The sequence below is a fragment of the Podospora pseudopauciseta genome, chromosome 4 (genome assembly GCF_035222475.1).
Source record: "Podospora pseudopauciseta strain CBS 411.78 chromosome 4, whole genome shotgun sequence".
In the NCBI taxonomy this organism is placed as follows: domain Eukaryota; kingdom Fungi; phylum Ascomycota; class Sordariomycetes; order Sordariales; family Podosporaceae; genus Podospora; species Podospora pseudopauciseta.
Genome location: NC_085894.1, coordinates 1794119 through 1811397, shown reverse-complemented (window position 1 = coordinate 1811397; position 17279 = coordinate 1794119). Strand labels below are relative to the sequence as shown.

At 52.9% G+C, this 17279-nt stretch overlaps 6 protein-coding genes across 6 annotated transcripts; all 6 read right to left on the bottom strand.

Moving 5' to 3' along the window:
* Positions 1-311: 311 nt before the first annotated feature.
* Positions 312-1481, bottom strand: QC763_403680 (uncharacterized protein; the record flags this gene model as incomplete). The annotated part of the gene is made up of 4 exons (XM_062912008.1): positions 312-386; positions 442-605; positions 688-805; positions 996-1481. 4 exons carry the CDS (start codon positions 1479-1481, stop codon positions 312-314), a joined length of 843 nt encoding a protein of 280 aa, XP_062765677.1.
* A 1062-nt stretch (positions 1482-2543) lies between these two features.
* QC763_403690 (uncharacterized protein) lies at positions 2544-5050 on the bottom strand. Its single transcript, XM_062912009.1, has 2 exons — positions 3567-5050; positions 2544-3514 (listed from the first exon to the last, which is right to left on the bottom strand). The coding sequence occupies exons 1-2, from the start codon at positions 4610-4612 to the stop codon at positions 2782-2784; spliced, it is 1779 nt and encodes a 592-aa protein (XP_062765676.1). The 5' UTR covers positions 4613-5050; the 3' UTR covers positions 2544-2781.
* A 245-nt stretch (positions 5051-5295) lies between these two features.
* Positions 5296-8493, bottom strand: QC763_403700 (uncharacterized protein; the record flags this gene model as incomplete). Its single annotated transcript, XM_062912010.1, has 2 exons — positions 5296-7974; positions 8211-8493. 2 exons carry the CDS (start codon positions 8491-8493, stop codon positions 6107-6109), a joined length of 2151 nt encoding a protein of 716 aa, XP_062765675.1. The 3' UTR covers positions 5296-6106.
* A 163-nt stretch (positions 8494-8656) lies between these two features.
* QC763_0065270 (uncharacterized protein) lies at positions 8657-9282 on the bottom strand (the record flags this gene model as incomplete). The annotated part of the gene is made up of 2 exons (XM_062905908.1): positions 8813-9282; positions 8657-8669 (listed from the first exon to the last, which is right to left on the bottom strand). The coding sequence occupies exons 1-2, from the start codon at positions 9106-9108 to the stop codon at positions 8657-8659; spliced, it is 309 nt and encodes a 102-aa protein (XP_062765674.1). The 5' UTR covers positions 9109-9282.
* A 1099-nt stretch (positions 9283-10381) lies between these two features.
* Positions 10382-11926, bottom strand: QC763_403710 (uncharacterized protein; the record flags this gene model as incomplete). The annotated part of the gene is made up of 1 exon (XM_062912011.1): positions 10382-11926. One exon carries the CDS (start codon positions 11924-11926, stop codon positions 10382-10384), a length of 1545 nt encoding a protein of 514 aa, XP_062765673.1.
* A 700-nt stretch (positions 11927-12626) lies between these two features.
* QC763_403720 (uncharacterized protein) lies at positions 12627-15474 on the bottom strand. The gene is given in 6 exon segments (XM_062912012.1): positions 12627-13406; positions 13480-13744; positions 13803-14004; positions 14075-15069; positions 15123-15448; positions 15462-15474. The coding sequence occupies 5 exon segments, from the start codon at positions 15384-15386 to the stop codon at positions 12829-12831; spliced, it is 2304 nt and encodes a 767-aa protein (XP_062765672.1). The 5' UTR covers positions 15387-15448; positions 15462-15474; the 3' UTR covers positions 12627-12828.
* Positions 15475-17279: the final 1805 nt, after the last annotated feature.

Below are 17279 nucleotides of genomic sequence, written 5' to 3'. Positions count from 1 at the left end.
GTTTGCAGCACGGCTTCATCCATCTCCGACTTTGTCTATATCGGCCGCCTTTTCGATCAAGTCGAGTATCAAGTGCGCCCAAAGGTAAGTCCGATGCGGGACACTGAGGAGCCGGTTCAGAAGGAAGTGTTTCTCATTGTCTTCGAGGCCCAAAGAGTGAAGCGATACTTTACACTCTGGCTCGAATGAAGATGTTGATCTCGTCTGATATCTTCTGGATCTCCTCCTGACTTTCACCACGTAGGTGGATTACAGAGGAACCCGGGCTGTCCCTGAGCTGGAACTCCCGTCCAATGGCTTCAAGTGGTCGACTAGTCAGAATGAAGCTTAAATTCGGGCATGCTCTGGTTTTGTTCAGGCGCATGAGCTCTTGAAGCCCTCAGGATCTGTTTACAGTTTGCTTTTAGTGGCGGCCGGGAGGCAATCTGGGTTCGACAATACTAAGTAGAGCTGATGTAATACACAACTCAGCGCGCTGTTCATTGTCTTTTGATCCTCAACATCGTCTTTGAAAAAAAAGTAACAGGTTTTTCGAGCCGTGGTGTTTGGAATGACATCCTCCACCAGATGTTTGGCCAGGGCTGATTTCCCACACCCAGGGTCCGCTGATACCCAGAATGTTCGAACCCCCCCCCCCCTTTTCTCACTGGCCAAATAATGAATGCTGTATAAACCACTTACAGGTACCCTGGACCTCATCGGGATTACGATTCTTGCGGTCTAGATATGGTGTTGTAAACAGCACGTCCAACAGGCCGTGAGCCTCAGCCGGGAAATTGCCCGCTTTTCTCGACATCCCGAGGCTCTAAATCTCTTGGGAAAGGTCTCCACACCCCAGCACCTTCCATCTCAAATGCAATGATGCCATCTCGCTCCACAATCTCATCACGATCCTTTCCCAACCTCATCACCGTGTCCCCAGAACCTACGCGTCCAATGTGAATGATAGAGCCACTCTGATAATCCAACCTTCGGCGAATCACAGTCTCGGTTTCCTTGCAGCCGAGCTGTTGACAAGTCATCTCAATCGACCGCATACAGACTCCATCATCACCTGAACACTCTTCACACTTCTCTTCACCGCGATTCTTGTGCAGGTAGTCCGATCTGAAAAGAGAATCCCAACGCGTACCAGGATAACCATAAGACCAGATTTTCCCTTTCAAGACCTCAAGATTACTGGCGACATCTCTCTGTAGCAGCTCCCATGCCTGTTCTGTCCGCAACTTCACCAGCACTCCCCGTATCTCCACGCCTGGTTCCAGGAGCTTCGTCTCCGGCACGAACCGACCGGCAAGCTTTCTCCCCAAGTCATGCTGCAGTATCCCGTCGCTGATGGCCACATCTCCAAGTAGCTGTTCCTGTTCCTGCGGCCGACTTTTGCCTCCAAACAACGGTAGAGGGCCAGGTGATATCAAATGTTGCAGTGACAGCTGTTGCCTCAAGAGGGAGGGCACAAATAATTGCAACCCCGAATTCATGTCTTTCAGGCCAGGTATCCCTTTTCGAGGACTGCCTCCAAGGCTCTCCAGCATGCCGAAAGACCTTGACCCTAAACATGCCTGGAGATTCCATCCTGAGCGTCTGAATGATGAAGTTACTTGGGAAGAGAGTCGGCTAGGGTCGGGAGCTATACGTGAATGGCAGTCCTGAGAAGGTGGTGACTGTCAAGCACGCACCAGACATTGGCTTTGGACACTAAAGATGCGAGGTTTCGATCTTCCAGATACTTGGCGAGGTAGATACATTGGATGTCGGGTTTATAAGGTAAGAAAAGGGGCCAGGCAAACTTTCTGGCATACCCCCCCCCTGACCCCTTTCCCACTGACATCGGGTCGGGGCAGAACAGGAAGGGTCAGCAATATCTTTGATTGGATCACCAGACCCAAAGCAGAACATCTGCACAAACATTCACACAACCACTTCTATGCACCTCTACCTGATCCCACCAGTGGTTTTACCCATTCAATACGGGACTGTCAAGAAGAGCAAAGGTTCTAGGCTTTCCAATGCGTTACTTGAGGTTTTATTGTATAGACGGGCACTGTTGAAGCTATCTGTCACGGGGAAACATCGGGGAGGTTTTGAGTTATGGATCAAAACAAATGGAGATTGTTACTTTAGTTGAGGTCTCAAAGGGAGAGTCGAAGACAGACCTGTTTTACTCCATCTTTGGTCCACGACGTGGTTGTTCTGGATCATCCTTGGGATGGGAGGTAGTATTAGAATGTATGAGGGCGTGATTGTTGCAAGCTATCTTGCATGCCATACAGTGCGCACTGTAGCTCATGCACAGGAAAAGTCCAAAATGACTCGAAAATGAAAGCATCCCGACATTCTCTCAGTCTCGGCTTGACAATTCGCCTACTAGATACGCCTCAAAAGATAACCAACACACCTCAAAAGACAATTGACAGGTATTAGACAAACTTACACCATCACGAAAAAATATCTTCCACCGATACCCCAAATCAAAATATGCTATTTGTATTGGCAGGTACTCGCTTTCAGACATCAGAAGTGTGACAGAGCACTCCAAGATCATCTCCTACCTATCCAAAGAGTCAGTTCACCTAAATGCAAAAAAGGCGGTCCAACCTGACGCTGAGCAAGACTGTAAAAACCAAGTCCCAAAAATAAATCATTCATACATCATAGATCTCATCACAAGACCACTCTATCAAAATGACAACGCGGTCCCACCAAAAGGTCCCAAACAACCCCTTACCCTGTCTATGTACTATCAATCAACACCCGCCCCTTTCCATCAGCACCACCCCCTCACTCCTCTTTCTCCCGTTCCTCATCCTCCTCCCCCTCCTCAACCTCAACCCCCCAATCCCTCAACCCCTCTCCCCTAACCCAACTGATCCCCTTCCTCCAGCTCCCCTCTTTAATCGCCCTCGCATCCCTCTCATACACAAGACCAGTGAGCATCAACGCCGCAACAAAAACCCACACATCACCCCCCTTCATCGCCCTCCACCACCTTCTCTTCACTCCCACCTTCCAGAAGCTTTCGACACTAGCCTTGGCGCTATACAAGAAGATCTGTCTGCTTCCTTGTCTCCCCTGCTCGATAATCGCCCAGAGACCAGCAAGGAACCCACCGAGGAACATCCGTTGAGTGGGCAGGAAAGTCCGTGGGAACCAGCTCTGGAAGAAGCAGATGCTTGACCAGGCGGTGGCAACGGCACCAGTGAGGAAGGTTGACATCCGGAGAGCGTTGGATACAAGGGTCTGGATGGTGGAGACGGGGAAGTGATAAAAGGACTTCATCTTGGGGACCATCAGGATAGAGTAGACCAGCAAAAGGATGCGGGTGAGTGGTGGGAAGGAGCGGAGCCAGAAGGTGAGGAATGTGCGTGTGCAAGATGGGTCGGAGGGGTGAAGTGTCGCACAAGAAAGCGACGTGATAAGGGGGTGGGCGCCCGAGGTCAGAGGCGCGATGGGGGAGAGCCCAGGGGGGAGGGTGTCCTCTTTGCCTGGGAAGAGGGTTGGCGAGATAAACGCCCTGAAAACGTGTCAGCACCATGTCTTCACCATATCTAGAATGCAAAGCTTACGGCCAGCTCAACTTCGCCATCCTCGCAATCCCGTCCACCACCACCTCAGTTGTAGGCCACTGCATTCCCGCCGGGAAATCCTCTGGCTTGGGATGCAAATACGTCAACGAAAATCTCTCCACCACATTCCCGAACCCCTTCGGGAAACACTCCCTATCAAACACCGCCGCATGCAACAACTGCCCAAACGCCAACGGCTGCAACATCCAACTCCCCCACCACCAAGGCCTCTCCCTCATCTTCCCTTTCCCGCCCAACCCCATCTTCTCCCACCCCCAAACCATCCCATTCTCCTCTGCGCAATTCCACCCCCACTCCACAGCCTTAAACCCCAAAAACAAAGCAATCGTCACCCTCAACTGCTCCGCCGGATAAACCCCCAACGCCAACCCCGCCAAACTCGCCCCAACAGCCGGCGCGTACGGACTCGTCAGCGTGCTCGCCGTCTTTGGATTCCGCTTCCTAAACGGCGCAGCACTCGGCTCCAGCAGCTGCACCCTCAACCTCGTAAAAAACCTAAACAACACCCTATACAGAAACAGAATCGTGCTCAAACTCAACCCCAACCTCAAAGTAGGACTCTTGTGCAACCCCCCTTGCCTATCCTTCCCTCCCCCATCCCCCTTCTTCCCCAACAACCTCGTCTGCGCCAACCCCCAAAGCTTCATCACTGCCCCGGTGGCCATAAACACCCTGATGGAATGCCTGATGGCCTTTGCATTGTAATCATCAGCCCCTTGTGCTGTCGGCGGAGCGACATCCTTCCCTTTGATCGACCCCCGTCTCTTATCCCCCTGCCCACCAATAAACCCCTTCCTCCCCTGCTGCTGTGGCATTTGCTGAGGCCCATCCATCATATTCCTCACCTTCTCCACCGTCGGCGCTCGCCGCTTCAGCGCTCGGGATTTCGAAATGACATATTTGTGCAAGAGGGCATATTCGCGAGCGGAGATGGTGTATCGGAGCGCGTTACGGAGGATGGGGTCGGAGGACGGCGAGCTGTTTGCCGTCGTGGCACCGGCGGCGCTCGAGGGCGAGGCCGCCATTGTGACGATCTCGCAAATTCGGTTGTCGGGTCGATATGAAGAAGTATTGCAAAGCAAAAACGCTGTGATATGTTGAGAATTGGACGTTCAAGTTCGGGTGTAGGTTCTCGGTTGATCCGGAAAACAGTACGCTGAAGATGGATGGATATGCGGGCAGTAGGTAGGTAGGTAGGTATATGCACGTCAGGCCAGCCCAGCCCGTCAGGTACCAGACCTCAGTCAAGTGTCAGCTGTAATTTTAACTCGGCGCGCGGCGCGGGGCGCGTCTCTTGTTCCGCGCGGGAAAGCTGATCAACAAATAAACAAGACAGCCAGCAAAGAGTCAAAACTCAAATAAAAACAACCTCTCAATCGGTTGGCAGACGTATCGCGGTAATCTGAAAAGCCCAACACAGCTGTCGTTGATGATGAAAGAGGGGGGACAATGGAGAGTCTCCATCAAGACCTACGAGCTACGGGGAACTCCTCCTTTACACGTGCCAAAAAAAGCCGAGGTCATCCTGTTCCCCATGCACGAAACCCACTTGGCATTAATGCACGGGCCAGAAGACAGGGGTCTTCCCCACACTCTGCTCGAGTCCCATTCCCCACTTTCAAAATCTTGGGGCTCAATGCCGTCATCCAATGCCTCCCCTTTTTCTGCTGTCATTGCCCGAAGCACATGTCACCCCAGACGGACCGGATTTTGTTTACGGACTCAAATGCTCCCGAGCTGTCACGTCCCGCCAAACTCCATTTTTACGCTGCAAGATGAAATACAGAAAAACTCCCAACTACGTCAAAGAGCTACCTGAAGCAAACTGTGTTGCTCGCCAGCCCAGTCTGTCCATATTCATGTTTCGTGACCCCGACCGACCAGCCCAACTCTTTTTCAGATTCCTGGAATACCCACCCCCCAATCTTCCTCCAAGGCGAATATCTTGAACCCCTACTCCCACTAACCCATCGACCATGACTCCATAATGCCACGCTGAAAGAAAAACAAAAGACATTAAAAGTGATCAGAGAGAGAGAGAGAGACCGCCAGGTGATGACAACCGACTGCCTCTCTCCAGCTCAGGCCTTTTCTACTGTTTACATGTTTTCATCGAAAGAAAGACCCCGAAACCGCTGGACATCGTCCAGGGACATCTGGTGGCAGTATCGAACCAGCATAGCAATCCCGATTCCGATAACCCCAGATCTTGATGCCAGACCCTCCAAGTCAGGGAAAAAGCCGTGCCAAGATGCCGTGAGCAAAAGACGAGAGGCAAAAAGACCCGTTCGTAAGCTGCACCTTCTGCCTTCTAACCAGCCGGGCAAAACATATGCCCAAATTTTGTGTAAACCATATAACGCCAAACGCAATGCAGTTCCCAAGTGTCAATATGAACACGTGGATCACCCAATGATGCCGAGTTTGTTGCTTGTAAACTCGAAAAAGAGGACCGTATCCCGCCCACCATCATAATATCGTAAAACGGTGTCGCCTTGGTGATGTTCACCGCCAGACTACTAAACGTCGCTGCCTTCAGGACCAAGACTCCAGGTGCGAATAAGGAATGGCACGTCACCGATAAAAGTCTCTTCCTTGAAGCCCAAGCTATTGTGCCAAAAGTCGGCCAAATTAACCACAGGAACAGGCTCCGGCTGAGACGCGATCCGCTCTTGATAGACACGCACTTGCATGTCGGTGCTTTCCAATAACTCCCATCGTCGCTTCTCCCGCGCCGCCCGAACCGCATCAATAATCCGCAAACGAGGTCCCGGCGGAAGAGGCCCGGCGTTGGAGCAGAGATTGGGGTGCTCCAGGACATGCTTGAGCAGGTCAAATGGAAGGTTCAGCAATATCCTAGAAAAGAGACCATTGACCTGAGCGGGTGTGAATGGACTGCCGGGATAGAGCTGATCGACGTCAAATCCTTCTTCTGCCAGATCTCCGAACCGGATCTTAGACAGCCTCGGGTTGGCAGCAACACGCGACGACACGTGTGCATTAGGCGGATTTGGTCTGTAAGACGCCGACTGGTTGGCACGAGGGAGCCGAGAAAACCCACAGTCTCCCACGTTCTCGTCCACATCAAAGCTCTGGGGAAGATGATAGATTATCCAGTTCAGAGTGCTGTCGAGGAACACATCGTGGGTCAAGCTGGGTCCCAGAGCCATGTTGTGCGAAACGAACCAAGCGGCGATACTGATCGTCTCCCACCCAAGCAATCTCCTTGCGCAGTCCGAAGCGATACCCTGAATCCGAGGACACAGCAACATCTGACCGGCAGCCCAGTAGCTAAGGGCGGTTTTGAGCTCGTCTTTGGCACTCCAGTAGCGTAATTGGCTCGGTAGGTTGCCGGCCGCAATATCCCAACCATATAGCGCACGGAGGCAATGCCAAAACACGTCCGGCCGAATCCATTCATCACGAACCTCTAATTTCAAGACACCGCCGGCCTGGACACCATCCTCTCCAATCTTCTCAGCAAGCATTGGACTGCGACCAAGCATAAGCCGATGCGCTGGCGTTCGAATGGCAGTGTTCAGTCGGCTGCAGTCGGGGTGATCCTGGAAGATGTGGCTGACTGGGACATTCACGTCCAGAGTACAATCACTGTACGAGTTGTCGCCCAGCGCAGCCCTAATGTAAGGCGACATCGAGTTCATATGGTGTGCTAATGCAGCCGCGGCCTCGGGGCTCATACCCCCGGTAGGATGATAGGGTCCAGAGCCGTTGATTGTGGGTTGAACACCATTGGTGGTAGGCTGAGGACCACGAATTCCTCCCTGGCTGCCGTTGACCGGGCCAGCGCCGCTCATAGTCGGATGAGTGCCGCTCATAGTGGGATGAGTGCCGTTCATGGTTGGATGAGTGCCGTTCATGGTTGGATGAGTGCCGCTCATGGTTGGATGAGTGCCGCTCATGGTCGAATGCTGGTTGTAGATGTGATCTCCAATTTGGGAAGATTGTGAGCCGTGGTAGCTATGGGGAGTAGGTGGCCCGTGATGCTTTATGACAGTCGGCGGATAAGAATCTACTGTCGGTGATACCAACAAGGGACGGCCGTAGGCGTCAACAGCGGTGACTGGGAGAGCGGCAGACGGTGGGTATGGCACGATCCCAGGAGGGGGGAAACCGTAGCCACCCGAATGAGGGACAGGGGAGGAGGCGTTAGACTCGTGATGAGCAAACACCAAGCTTCCGTTACTGGGGCGAGGATGGTGGAAAACTGGCTGATTCGCAATGGCCGGGTGTGGGGCGGGGAGAGGAAGCTCAGGGGCTGGTGTTCTCGCCGGCTGCTCAAATGCGGGGTTGTGATGACTGGAAGGAGGAGGAGGGGCACCTGATACAAACGGTTGCTCTGTAGGCTCGGAACAGATGGTGGAAGAATCTGTGCACACTCTGGGTTAGCATTGCTCACTATTCTATAGTGCAACTGGAGTAGAAGAGGTCATTGTCGCAAGATTTCGCTTGTGGGGTAGGAGGCAGACACGCCGTAGACCAAAAACCCACACGCTGCAAGTCAACAAGCCAATGGAGGACGGCCGTGGACACCAATCTTTTGGGGAAGGGGAACCATTTCGCTTATCACAGTCGATAGCGTCAATCAGAAAAAGATACACGTACCTGGAGTATTGCTATTCGATGCGGTAGTAGATGATGTAGACGTAGCGACGTGAATGGTGGCAGCGGACGGTGTGGTAGCGTCATGATCGCCGGAATTCTTCCTCTCGGGGCTGGCAGGTCGGGTAGAAGGCTCGTCAACCTTTTGGGTAGACGGGGAAGGTGTGGCTGGCTGATTCGGGAGCCGCTTCACATAGCTGAGAGGGAGAACAGGGACAACGGGAACAACGTGGGAAGAAGCTTTCCGGGTAGCAGGCTTCTCAGCAGTGCCATTGGAAGGCGCCATTATGGGCGGCGGGTTGTATGCTGAGATCGCTACGGTGAGTCGCTGCCGTGGAGGAGGTAAACGCCGGAGGATTCTGGCGAGGACGTGGTTGGTAGGCGGTAGGTGGTGGAGCTTCAAGTCGGACGACGGCGAAGGTCAGGAAGGCCTGATTACTTGGCAGCCATCAAAGATAGTACCTGGGGTTTGAGCTGGGTGCAACACGCTGCCTGGCTCTCTGTTTGCCATGTCAGGTGAGGGTTCACACACACAGAGAGAGAGAGAGAGAGAGAGCGAGAGAGAGAGAGGGAGGGGGGGTAGAGAGGATGAGAAAGGGGCATACCATGCGATTGCTGCGGAGAGCGGCAGCGAACGTGGAGGATGGTGGTCGAGCGGTTTGCTGTTGCCAGTGATGATGCGGGCAACGTTGAGAGAGAGTCGCTGGTCGCAGGAGGTGGGAGCAGCAGCCAGAGAAAAAATATTATAATGGGGGTTTTGATTGGTTGGTTGTCCGGTGGAACTCCACTTTTGGCCCCGGTTCGGGTCTTGGACTCTTTTGGCCTCAAGCTTCAGAGGTTGTTCGATGAAGCCAGTCCGGCGCACTGTAAGAGGTTTCTTTCCTACGATGAAGCTCTCCATTCAGACATCTCCGAGCTGACGGCATCAGAAGGCGACCCGGAGTACGTATGTGTAAACGCTAGGATCATATGCCCCCTTTGGTCCAATGCAGGCCTCAATTGCGTGCAGGCCTTGGTGCTTTGGATCGAAGCATAGCATATTTAGCGTCAGCCCACCTAGCATTGGTGCCTGAGCACGATGGCACAGGACTCAGGAGGACATAGGTAGGTGTCAACAGATGGGCATATATACAGGTTGTCATTGGAAACCACAGGCGTCTAAAAGTCGGCGTGCGGTTACACAGGCATGCCTTATATAATGGCATATGGAAAGATAGTCGACAAGTCTTTCGACCATCGTGCCATCCTAGATGGCATCTCATGGATAGCTCCAACAGCTGATCCAGGTCCGGCAGCGAACCCCAGCCCAGCCCACCCACCACAACTCAAGCCCGGGATTCCGCTTCCTCCCCAGCTTCTTCCTCGTTATCGTGACAAGTATGCCAGTAACCGCGCAACTCGACCAGGCTCCCAGATTCCTGGAAGGCGGTCAGTAAGAGAGGAAGGGTCCCGGCATTAACCCGACCCAACCCAGAGACTGGAGTCACTGGCCGGCCAACCGTGCCCACATATTCCGTCATCAGCTTTGTGTGCCGTGTTGCGGTACTCAGCCGCGCAGGGCTCAAACAGATATCAGGACAGTAAACAATCAAACGGACCAAACGTTCAGACGGAATGAAAAGTATAATATTGTCCCATCAGGATTGTTTTCTTGTTTTAATATGATACCCATGGCGGGGGCATCTTCGCCCTCTTTCTTCCGCTGACGTACTTGATCAGATCTGTCTTGGCGTCAAAAAAAGGAACAAAGCTTCTTTGCCCCTCCAAGTGGTCAGTGCTGGCCCCCTGTCTTAGGTGGCCACTAACATCAGGAGCCGAGCCACCGGGCCGGTCCGATAGCCATTCTTATCCGTACCGAGACCTCTTATCAAGAGCCAATCCATCTTTAAGTTGACCTCACTTGACCAACAACCACTAATTTGGACCAGACATACAATGCCTTCTTTAGGCATTCTTTTCATTCACTCACACATCCACGCGATTGCCAGTGAACCGAGTACTCGCCAGCACTTACGGCATCTTAACACGTCCCCCACATTTACATAGCCAACCCTGGCTTGCTCACTTCGTACTCACCTAACCCTTGGCTTGCACAGACCTGGCCTGTCCAGAAGTGAAATGTTCTTTCATATTACAATCAGTGTACATCCAAGTAGTCCACCCCAATGTAATCGTTACATCCTCATATTTGACAGCCCCGGAAAGAAGCGTGGTTTTGCTCCCTGCCCCTGTCCCGTATCCGGGCTTCTCGTCGTTGTCATCGTAGCAGAAGATGGGCTGATAAACCCATGTTCTCGCCTTTCACTTCCACCATGATGTCTGCTATCAATACCATTACCCTGCCCACCACAAACCACCCCCTCCATCTCCATCCCCCCCTCCCTCTCCTTCCCCTTCCCTTTATCCCCCCCCTCAACCGGCAAGCCGGCCAGGAAACTGCCCTCATACTCACTATTCTCCCTCTCATCATCCTCATCCAACGGCGGCGGCCTCCTATACTCATACCCCGGAACCTGCTCCCCAACCCCCCAAACCCTCCTCTCCCTTCCCCCTCCTCCACCCCCCCTCCTCATCAGCACCTCCCTAACCCCTTTACTCAACACACACCTCCCATCCCCCAACCCCCGTCTATGCCAATCCCACGGCCCCCCCTCAAAGGCAACCCTCTGATCCGCCGTCCCCAGCCTCTGTCCATACCGATTGAGAACAATACTCTCCCGGGTGAAAAACCCCCTCCTCCCTCCTCCCCAACCCCCCCATCCCTGTGCTTTACAACCCCGTCCTTGACAACCAGTTCCCATCCTCACCCCCCCGTCAATCTTGTTATTGTCCCACTCCCCGCATACCCCACACTCCCAGCGTACAGGGTCGATAAACCGTCCACTGGTGTACAACCCCCCAACAGTCCTAACAAGAAATTTCACCCCCCGTACCGGGTCTCGGCTGGAGGCTGGGCCAGCGTATAAAACACAGTTTACGCACTTTTTGTGGTGGCAGCTGGATGGGCGGAACAGGCAGGTGCTGTACATCTCTTCTGTTTCACCCACGAGGTGGACCGTTCCTACCGGGTCGACGAAGCCCTCTTCTGCGCACTGGCAACAGAGCCAGCGGTTGGTTTGGATTTGGGCGGGGAGGTGGGCGTTGCTATCGGTCGGTTGTTGTTGCCGGGATGGGGCGGGGGGATGGAATAAGAAGGAGAGGTTTCGGAGGTTGGAGGTTGTTTGGAGGGTTGAGACGATGTGTCGCTGGTGGTGGGGGTCGGAGTTGTTGTATTTTATTGTTGAGGGGGGGTATCGCACGGGGGGTTGGGATGGGCGGATTATTCGGGGGGAGGGGAGGCCTGGGGTTGGGAAGGTGAGGAGGGTGCGGGATTCTGATGGGATGGAGGAGGCGGAGGGGGAGGGTAATGGTGGTGATGTTGTTGCGGTGATGAGGTGCGATGGGTGGTGGTGTTGGTGGTGGTGGTGTATCGGCTGCTGGTGTCGTATCGACGTAAGGGGGGTAGCGCTCGGCGGCGGCGGCGGTGGTGGTGGTGTCAAGGGTATCGCATGCGCTGATGGTGGTGGTGGTCGTCGTGGCGCAGGTTGAAGCGGTGGCAGCCCAGTCGACGCCGGAGAAAACCCCGGTGGTGGTGGAGGCGCACCACGAGACGCAAACCCCCCCGTCGGTCGATGGTGGTATCGGTTGGCATGTTCGTTGTGATCGTGGTAGCCGTTCATCTCTGCTGTTGCTGCTGCTGCCACTTGCTGATGCGAAGGGCACCAACCACAGGGGTAGTGGGTGAACAAGCCCCTCGTCGCTCTTCGCAACCCAGACAGCGACCTCCAAAGCCCAGTACCTCTCACAGACACGAAAACCAGCACGCTTTTTAACCAGTGACACCACCATGCAGCAAAATGGGTCTGATCCGGACGTTTGGGCTCCCTTGACACGATCGATGACCAGATGCAAGAGATAGATGGAAAGGAATTAAGCTGTGCAGACCGGGGAGCGGCGGCCCGGACGGCCATGTAGCAGAACAAGCTAGGGACACAAAGGTATGTATGCATTGCCAGCGAGGCCTGGCAGCTCTACTTTCTCCCCCAACCTATTCCTCGAATATCCCGCCGAGGCAAGCAGCTAGCCTTCGGCTGCCAGCATAATTGCAATCAATCCATTCACCGTGCCGCCGACCTCCTCGCTCCCAGATGCCCCGATCAAATATTGACTGCCCATCAAGGCCCTTGCCCACCCCCCTATGCAGCAGCCCGGTCAGAGTCCAAATCCCTATTTTCTTCTCCTTTTGCACAGTTGTCAAACCTACTCCCTCAGCCCGAGACATTGCCGAGTATGTGTAACCAGGCACCTGTTTGACATCCAGGAATGGCATCATCGCTTTGTTCACAATTCATGGATACCTTGAGGACACGCACAACAGTTTGCATGGTTAAAAAGACATCCCTTCAACATGTAGGGACCTCAGATTTAGCTACAACACAGTTCTTTGGTACCTTCACAGAAACTAGATGACGTATACCCGAGTGACAATCATCATACACGAAAACAGCAAAGATCCCATCAAACTTCCCAAACATCCGTAGATGCCTGATGCCCAACCATAGGTATCCGCCACCAGCGCCGATCAGCAAACAACGCACCATCCCCTGTTTCTTCCTTGATCTACTTCAAAATCCAACTCCCAAGACTCCTGAACAAAGTGATCCTGGTCATCCTTGAAGTTATCCGTGGCCGGATGGATCTCTTCAACCTTGAGCTCATTGTAGAGCTCCTCCGAGAACACGCCGGTCTTCTGACCATGGCGCTTGAAGTCTTGGTACAACTCGTTGGTCAAACGAATGGGCTCAGCCCCAACTGCCTTGAGAAGCTGCAAATGGCGAATGCCGCAGTTCTGGTGCGTGTCAATATGGGGCGAGATACCCGGAACCTTGTAGCGCACAGGGCGGATGGACTGCAGCTTCTGGATGAGATCCAAAACGCTTCCTTGGTACTGCTCCGGCTCCGGGAAGGGGACCAACCCGGCGATGGTCAGCCCAGAGATCATTCCTCCGAGGTGCTGATGGTTGCAGGATTCTTTGATGTCGGCGGTGGCATCGCCAGCGCGACAGTATTGACGAGATCCGTTGATCAGTGCCGTCAAGGGCTCATCGATGCACTTGTGCAACTTGCGAAGGCAGAACAGCCGATACTTGGACATGCATTCTAAAAATCACAGGTCAATTAGTCAATGCGCCATCAAGAGAATTCCGTGTAGGTTTCTCAGTCATGTCCTTACCGATCAAATGGTCCGGAATTCTTCCAGCGAAAGGACCATCGGCGCCCGTAAGGACGCCGTCCTGAAGCGTAGCCTCGCGGGCAACCTTGGGAAGAGTGCGGGAGAACCAGCGGCCCTCACCAAAGATCCATGTCATCACCATGACCCGCTCGTTGTTGAGATTCTCCCCGGCCATGATGATATGAAAATTCAAATCATGAACCAACCATTTCTCGGCAAACGGCACAATAACGTGGGCCACATCGTACTTCTCCACTACCTGGGCCTACCAAAGTGTCAGCCAACAAGCAAGATCAATCATCCAAGCATATTCATGTACATACCAGGCCATAGAGCTCAGGAATAGTCGGACGAATGCCAAGTTCGTGGTACTTGTGGTGAAGGATAGAAAACACAACGTTCAACCCAAAAGGACTATCGTCCTTATCCGTCATGATGGCATTGGCAGCATTGCCGAATTTCGCCTTTATGGTGCCCGAAGCAGAAATCAGGGCATCCTTGCGGACATGAGCATACCTGTTGAAGCTGACATCGTTAGCAATCAAACACCTCTCCGACACATGGCCGCCAAAGCAAAAACAAGGATTTGTCTTACCCGTAACCGAGAGACGCGGCGTTACGGACACGGACATACATGTCGGCGTCTCGATGGTATGTCAGGATTTGGACCTTTGGACGAATCTGGACAGGGGGGCTGTCGTCAGACCCCTGCTGAACATCGGAATTGTTGGAGCCGGCGGTCTCTCCCTTGGTATTCTGGAGAAGATTCTCCGAAGAAGACTTCGCAAGCTTCATGGTATTGGTCTCGTCGGAGATAACGGGACTCTCCTCCTGAGTCGTGACGGCATAGTCAGAGCCGGAGCTCTCCTTGTTGATCTGAGGGCCCAAAGCAGCTTGATCCTCGGCCTTGACGGGAGTCTTGGGAGGGCTAGGCGGGCTTTTGAAATCGATGCCGCGATCAGAGCCAGAGGTGCTCTCCTCCTTGATCTCAGCTTTGATGGAGGGATTGCACGGGCTCTTGAACTCGAAGCCGTGGCCAGAGCCAAAGGAATTTTCCTTTTTGATCTCGGTCTTGATGGAGGGGTCATTCTCGCCAACATCGATGGGAATCTCGTCAGTCTCGACAGCAGCGACAGACTCAGACTTAACCTTGTGCTCGTACTCGATATTAGCAGGAGCTTCAACCTTGATACTGGCCTTGCTGTCGACACGATCGTCGGTCCCGACCTTGACGTCGACCTGGTACTCGGAGCCGGCAGGAGTCTCAGTCTTGACAGACTGCTCTTTGTCGGCAGCAGCAGACTCATCCTTGACGACCAACTTGGTCGTCAGAGGGGACTTGGGGCGATCGGTATTCTTGCCGCCTTTGCCTTTGCCGCCCTTACGCTTGCTGACCTTTTTGACCTTGCCGGCCTTGCTGCCCTCGGGGTAAGAGGAGCTCTTGGAGTACTCGGAGCCACTCTCACGCTTGGGGGTGTCGTCCTTGGGGTCAACCTTGGGAGAACTCGCCATGGAAGCCAGTTTGGCCTTCTGGTAGGTCAACATCTCCTCGAGGGAATTGGTGAGACCACCGTCGGGGGGTGAGCCCTTCTGTGGCGGGTTAACAGCAGATCCATCCATCGCGAGATCTTCAAGCGACTTACCGGGCCGGTGAAAGCGGGATTCTTGCCGTTGTCAGACATGTTGATGATTGGGATCTTTTTGATTGTAAGGAAACCAAAAGGAGGATTGGGTGACAGGACGTAGGTGCTCGAGCTGATGATCTGGTCTCGAGATGGGTTGCAAATCGTCGAGACAAGCAGTATGAGGGAGAGAAGAGAAAAGAAGAGAGAGAGGATGGGAACGGCGGGAGTGGGAGTGGGAGTGAAAAGTCGGAGCCTTGTGCCCCTCCGGGACCCGCCGGGCATGTGAATAGGCAGGCGGGGGCCGAAACGTTACTCCGGAAGGTGCTCTCGGTGCCGGACCGGAGCTGTCCAGCGGAGCTGTGGCTGCCGGTGCCTAGCCGATGATAATCTCGTTGAAAATCGTAACATCAAGGGCCGTGAGGTAGGTTTGCATTCTGTGGAGGAATGCAAGGCTCCATTGGAGAAGTCAAACAGCATGGACTAGACAGGTACACTGCGTCAAGGTTGAATGCTGAGCTTTTGGCAGATCAAGTTCTCTTTATGTATAAATATCTCATTGTACACTCTTCTGAGCACCTTTTCTTTTGTCAGACAATATCGCAAGTTAACCTACATGCTTCAAATCAACGGTTTGGGTTCCAGAACTCAACACGTTCATCCACATAGCCATGATACTAAACCTAGATTGGCTTTCATCATTGTTTGAATGACCCAATCCATGGAACAATGCCTTAATATAGGGACTTGCTTCATGTGCACTCCCTGATTCTGAATGTGCATCCCCCATTACTCCTTTGTGCACGCCTCTCAAGGGTCAGGGTTATAGGTGCGGTTTTCAAGAAACAATAGCCTTTAAAGATTGCTCAGAGAGTAACCAAGAGCCACCACCACTGTGTTCAACCATGCCTTCCACACAATGGAACTTTTAGACGCCTGTTCTCGAGTATCACATAGATGCTGAACAAGGACCCTTCCTCTATCATTGCTGTGAGGATGTATCGGTTGATGTGAGTGATGTAGTCCAACACACTCGACACGACCCTTGGCTTTGATTAAACCATTCTTGGCATCGCTGAGCTCCCTGACAACATGGTCGGGCAAGCTATACATTTGACAAATACGCACCCAGTGCTGGCATTACTGTCAGCAACAACATCTACATGTGTGGAAGCCATGCTGAAAATAGCTTTAATTGATAGTCCAGCAATTAGAAGATCTTGATTATACAGTGATTTGTACTGGAATTAGGATAGCCGAGTGGGTGTGAGGTCTCTGCAATAAATGCTGATGAGCAAGAGGCAGTGCTGCAGCTATAACCCTCAGGGTGTATATGGGGGTGCACAAGGAGTAAAGGGGGGATGGGTTGCACATGGAGCAAGTCCCTTCCTATAGGTAATCCAATGTAAATATGCATAAAAACCTTCACCATCCAAGCAAAATTTGGCAGGTGGGCTTGAAAACGCTGCTCTTCGGGCTTGCAAACGCTGCTGTCCAAGGTGTCCGGCGCCAACAAGCGGACCGCTGGCACCGGCACGCAGGCCTCTAGCGCCAGCACACGGGCAGATCAGAAGACATCTGGCACCGGCACTCGGGTTGAGCAAAGAACTTCTCGCGCCGGTATACGGCTAATTAGAAATCTTTTGTCAGGTCCACTCCACACCTTGGTTGCTCTGGATAGGGTTTTGTTGCTTCAAAAATATTTCACATACTTTGTAGCTTTTTCTTTTCTCTCTGTTGGATTTCCACCGTCATCACTTTTCTCACCACTTTCGCCTCGCTTTTTGCACCAGTGACCACTATCCGCTATCCCACAACTTCTGGCACAGGTGCGCGGGCTGATCAGAAAGCTTTGGGCAACAGTTAGTGAAGAGATGAGAGCAAGGAGATATGATCTTGGTGTCCTTGAGGGGTTTTGTATTTGCTACACCTGGCTTAGAATGGTTTAACATTATTTACATCACACATATTGTATCGTGCGCATCTTTTTTGGCAACACACTATTGATATCCTATGCCGACAAACACCGCAAGTTCTTAGCCGTGCGTAATCGATTATTAGCAATCGGAGTGTCTCGGCTGTGCTCGCGGCAAGAAACGGGGTATTATGGTGAGTAAGTAGGTGCGGTAGACTTACCAGTTGCTGCTAGCAGCAGGTTATGGTAGAGAATATACACAT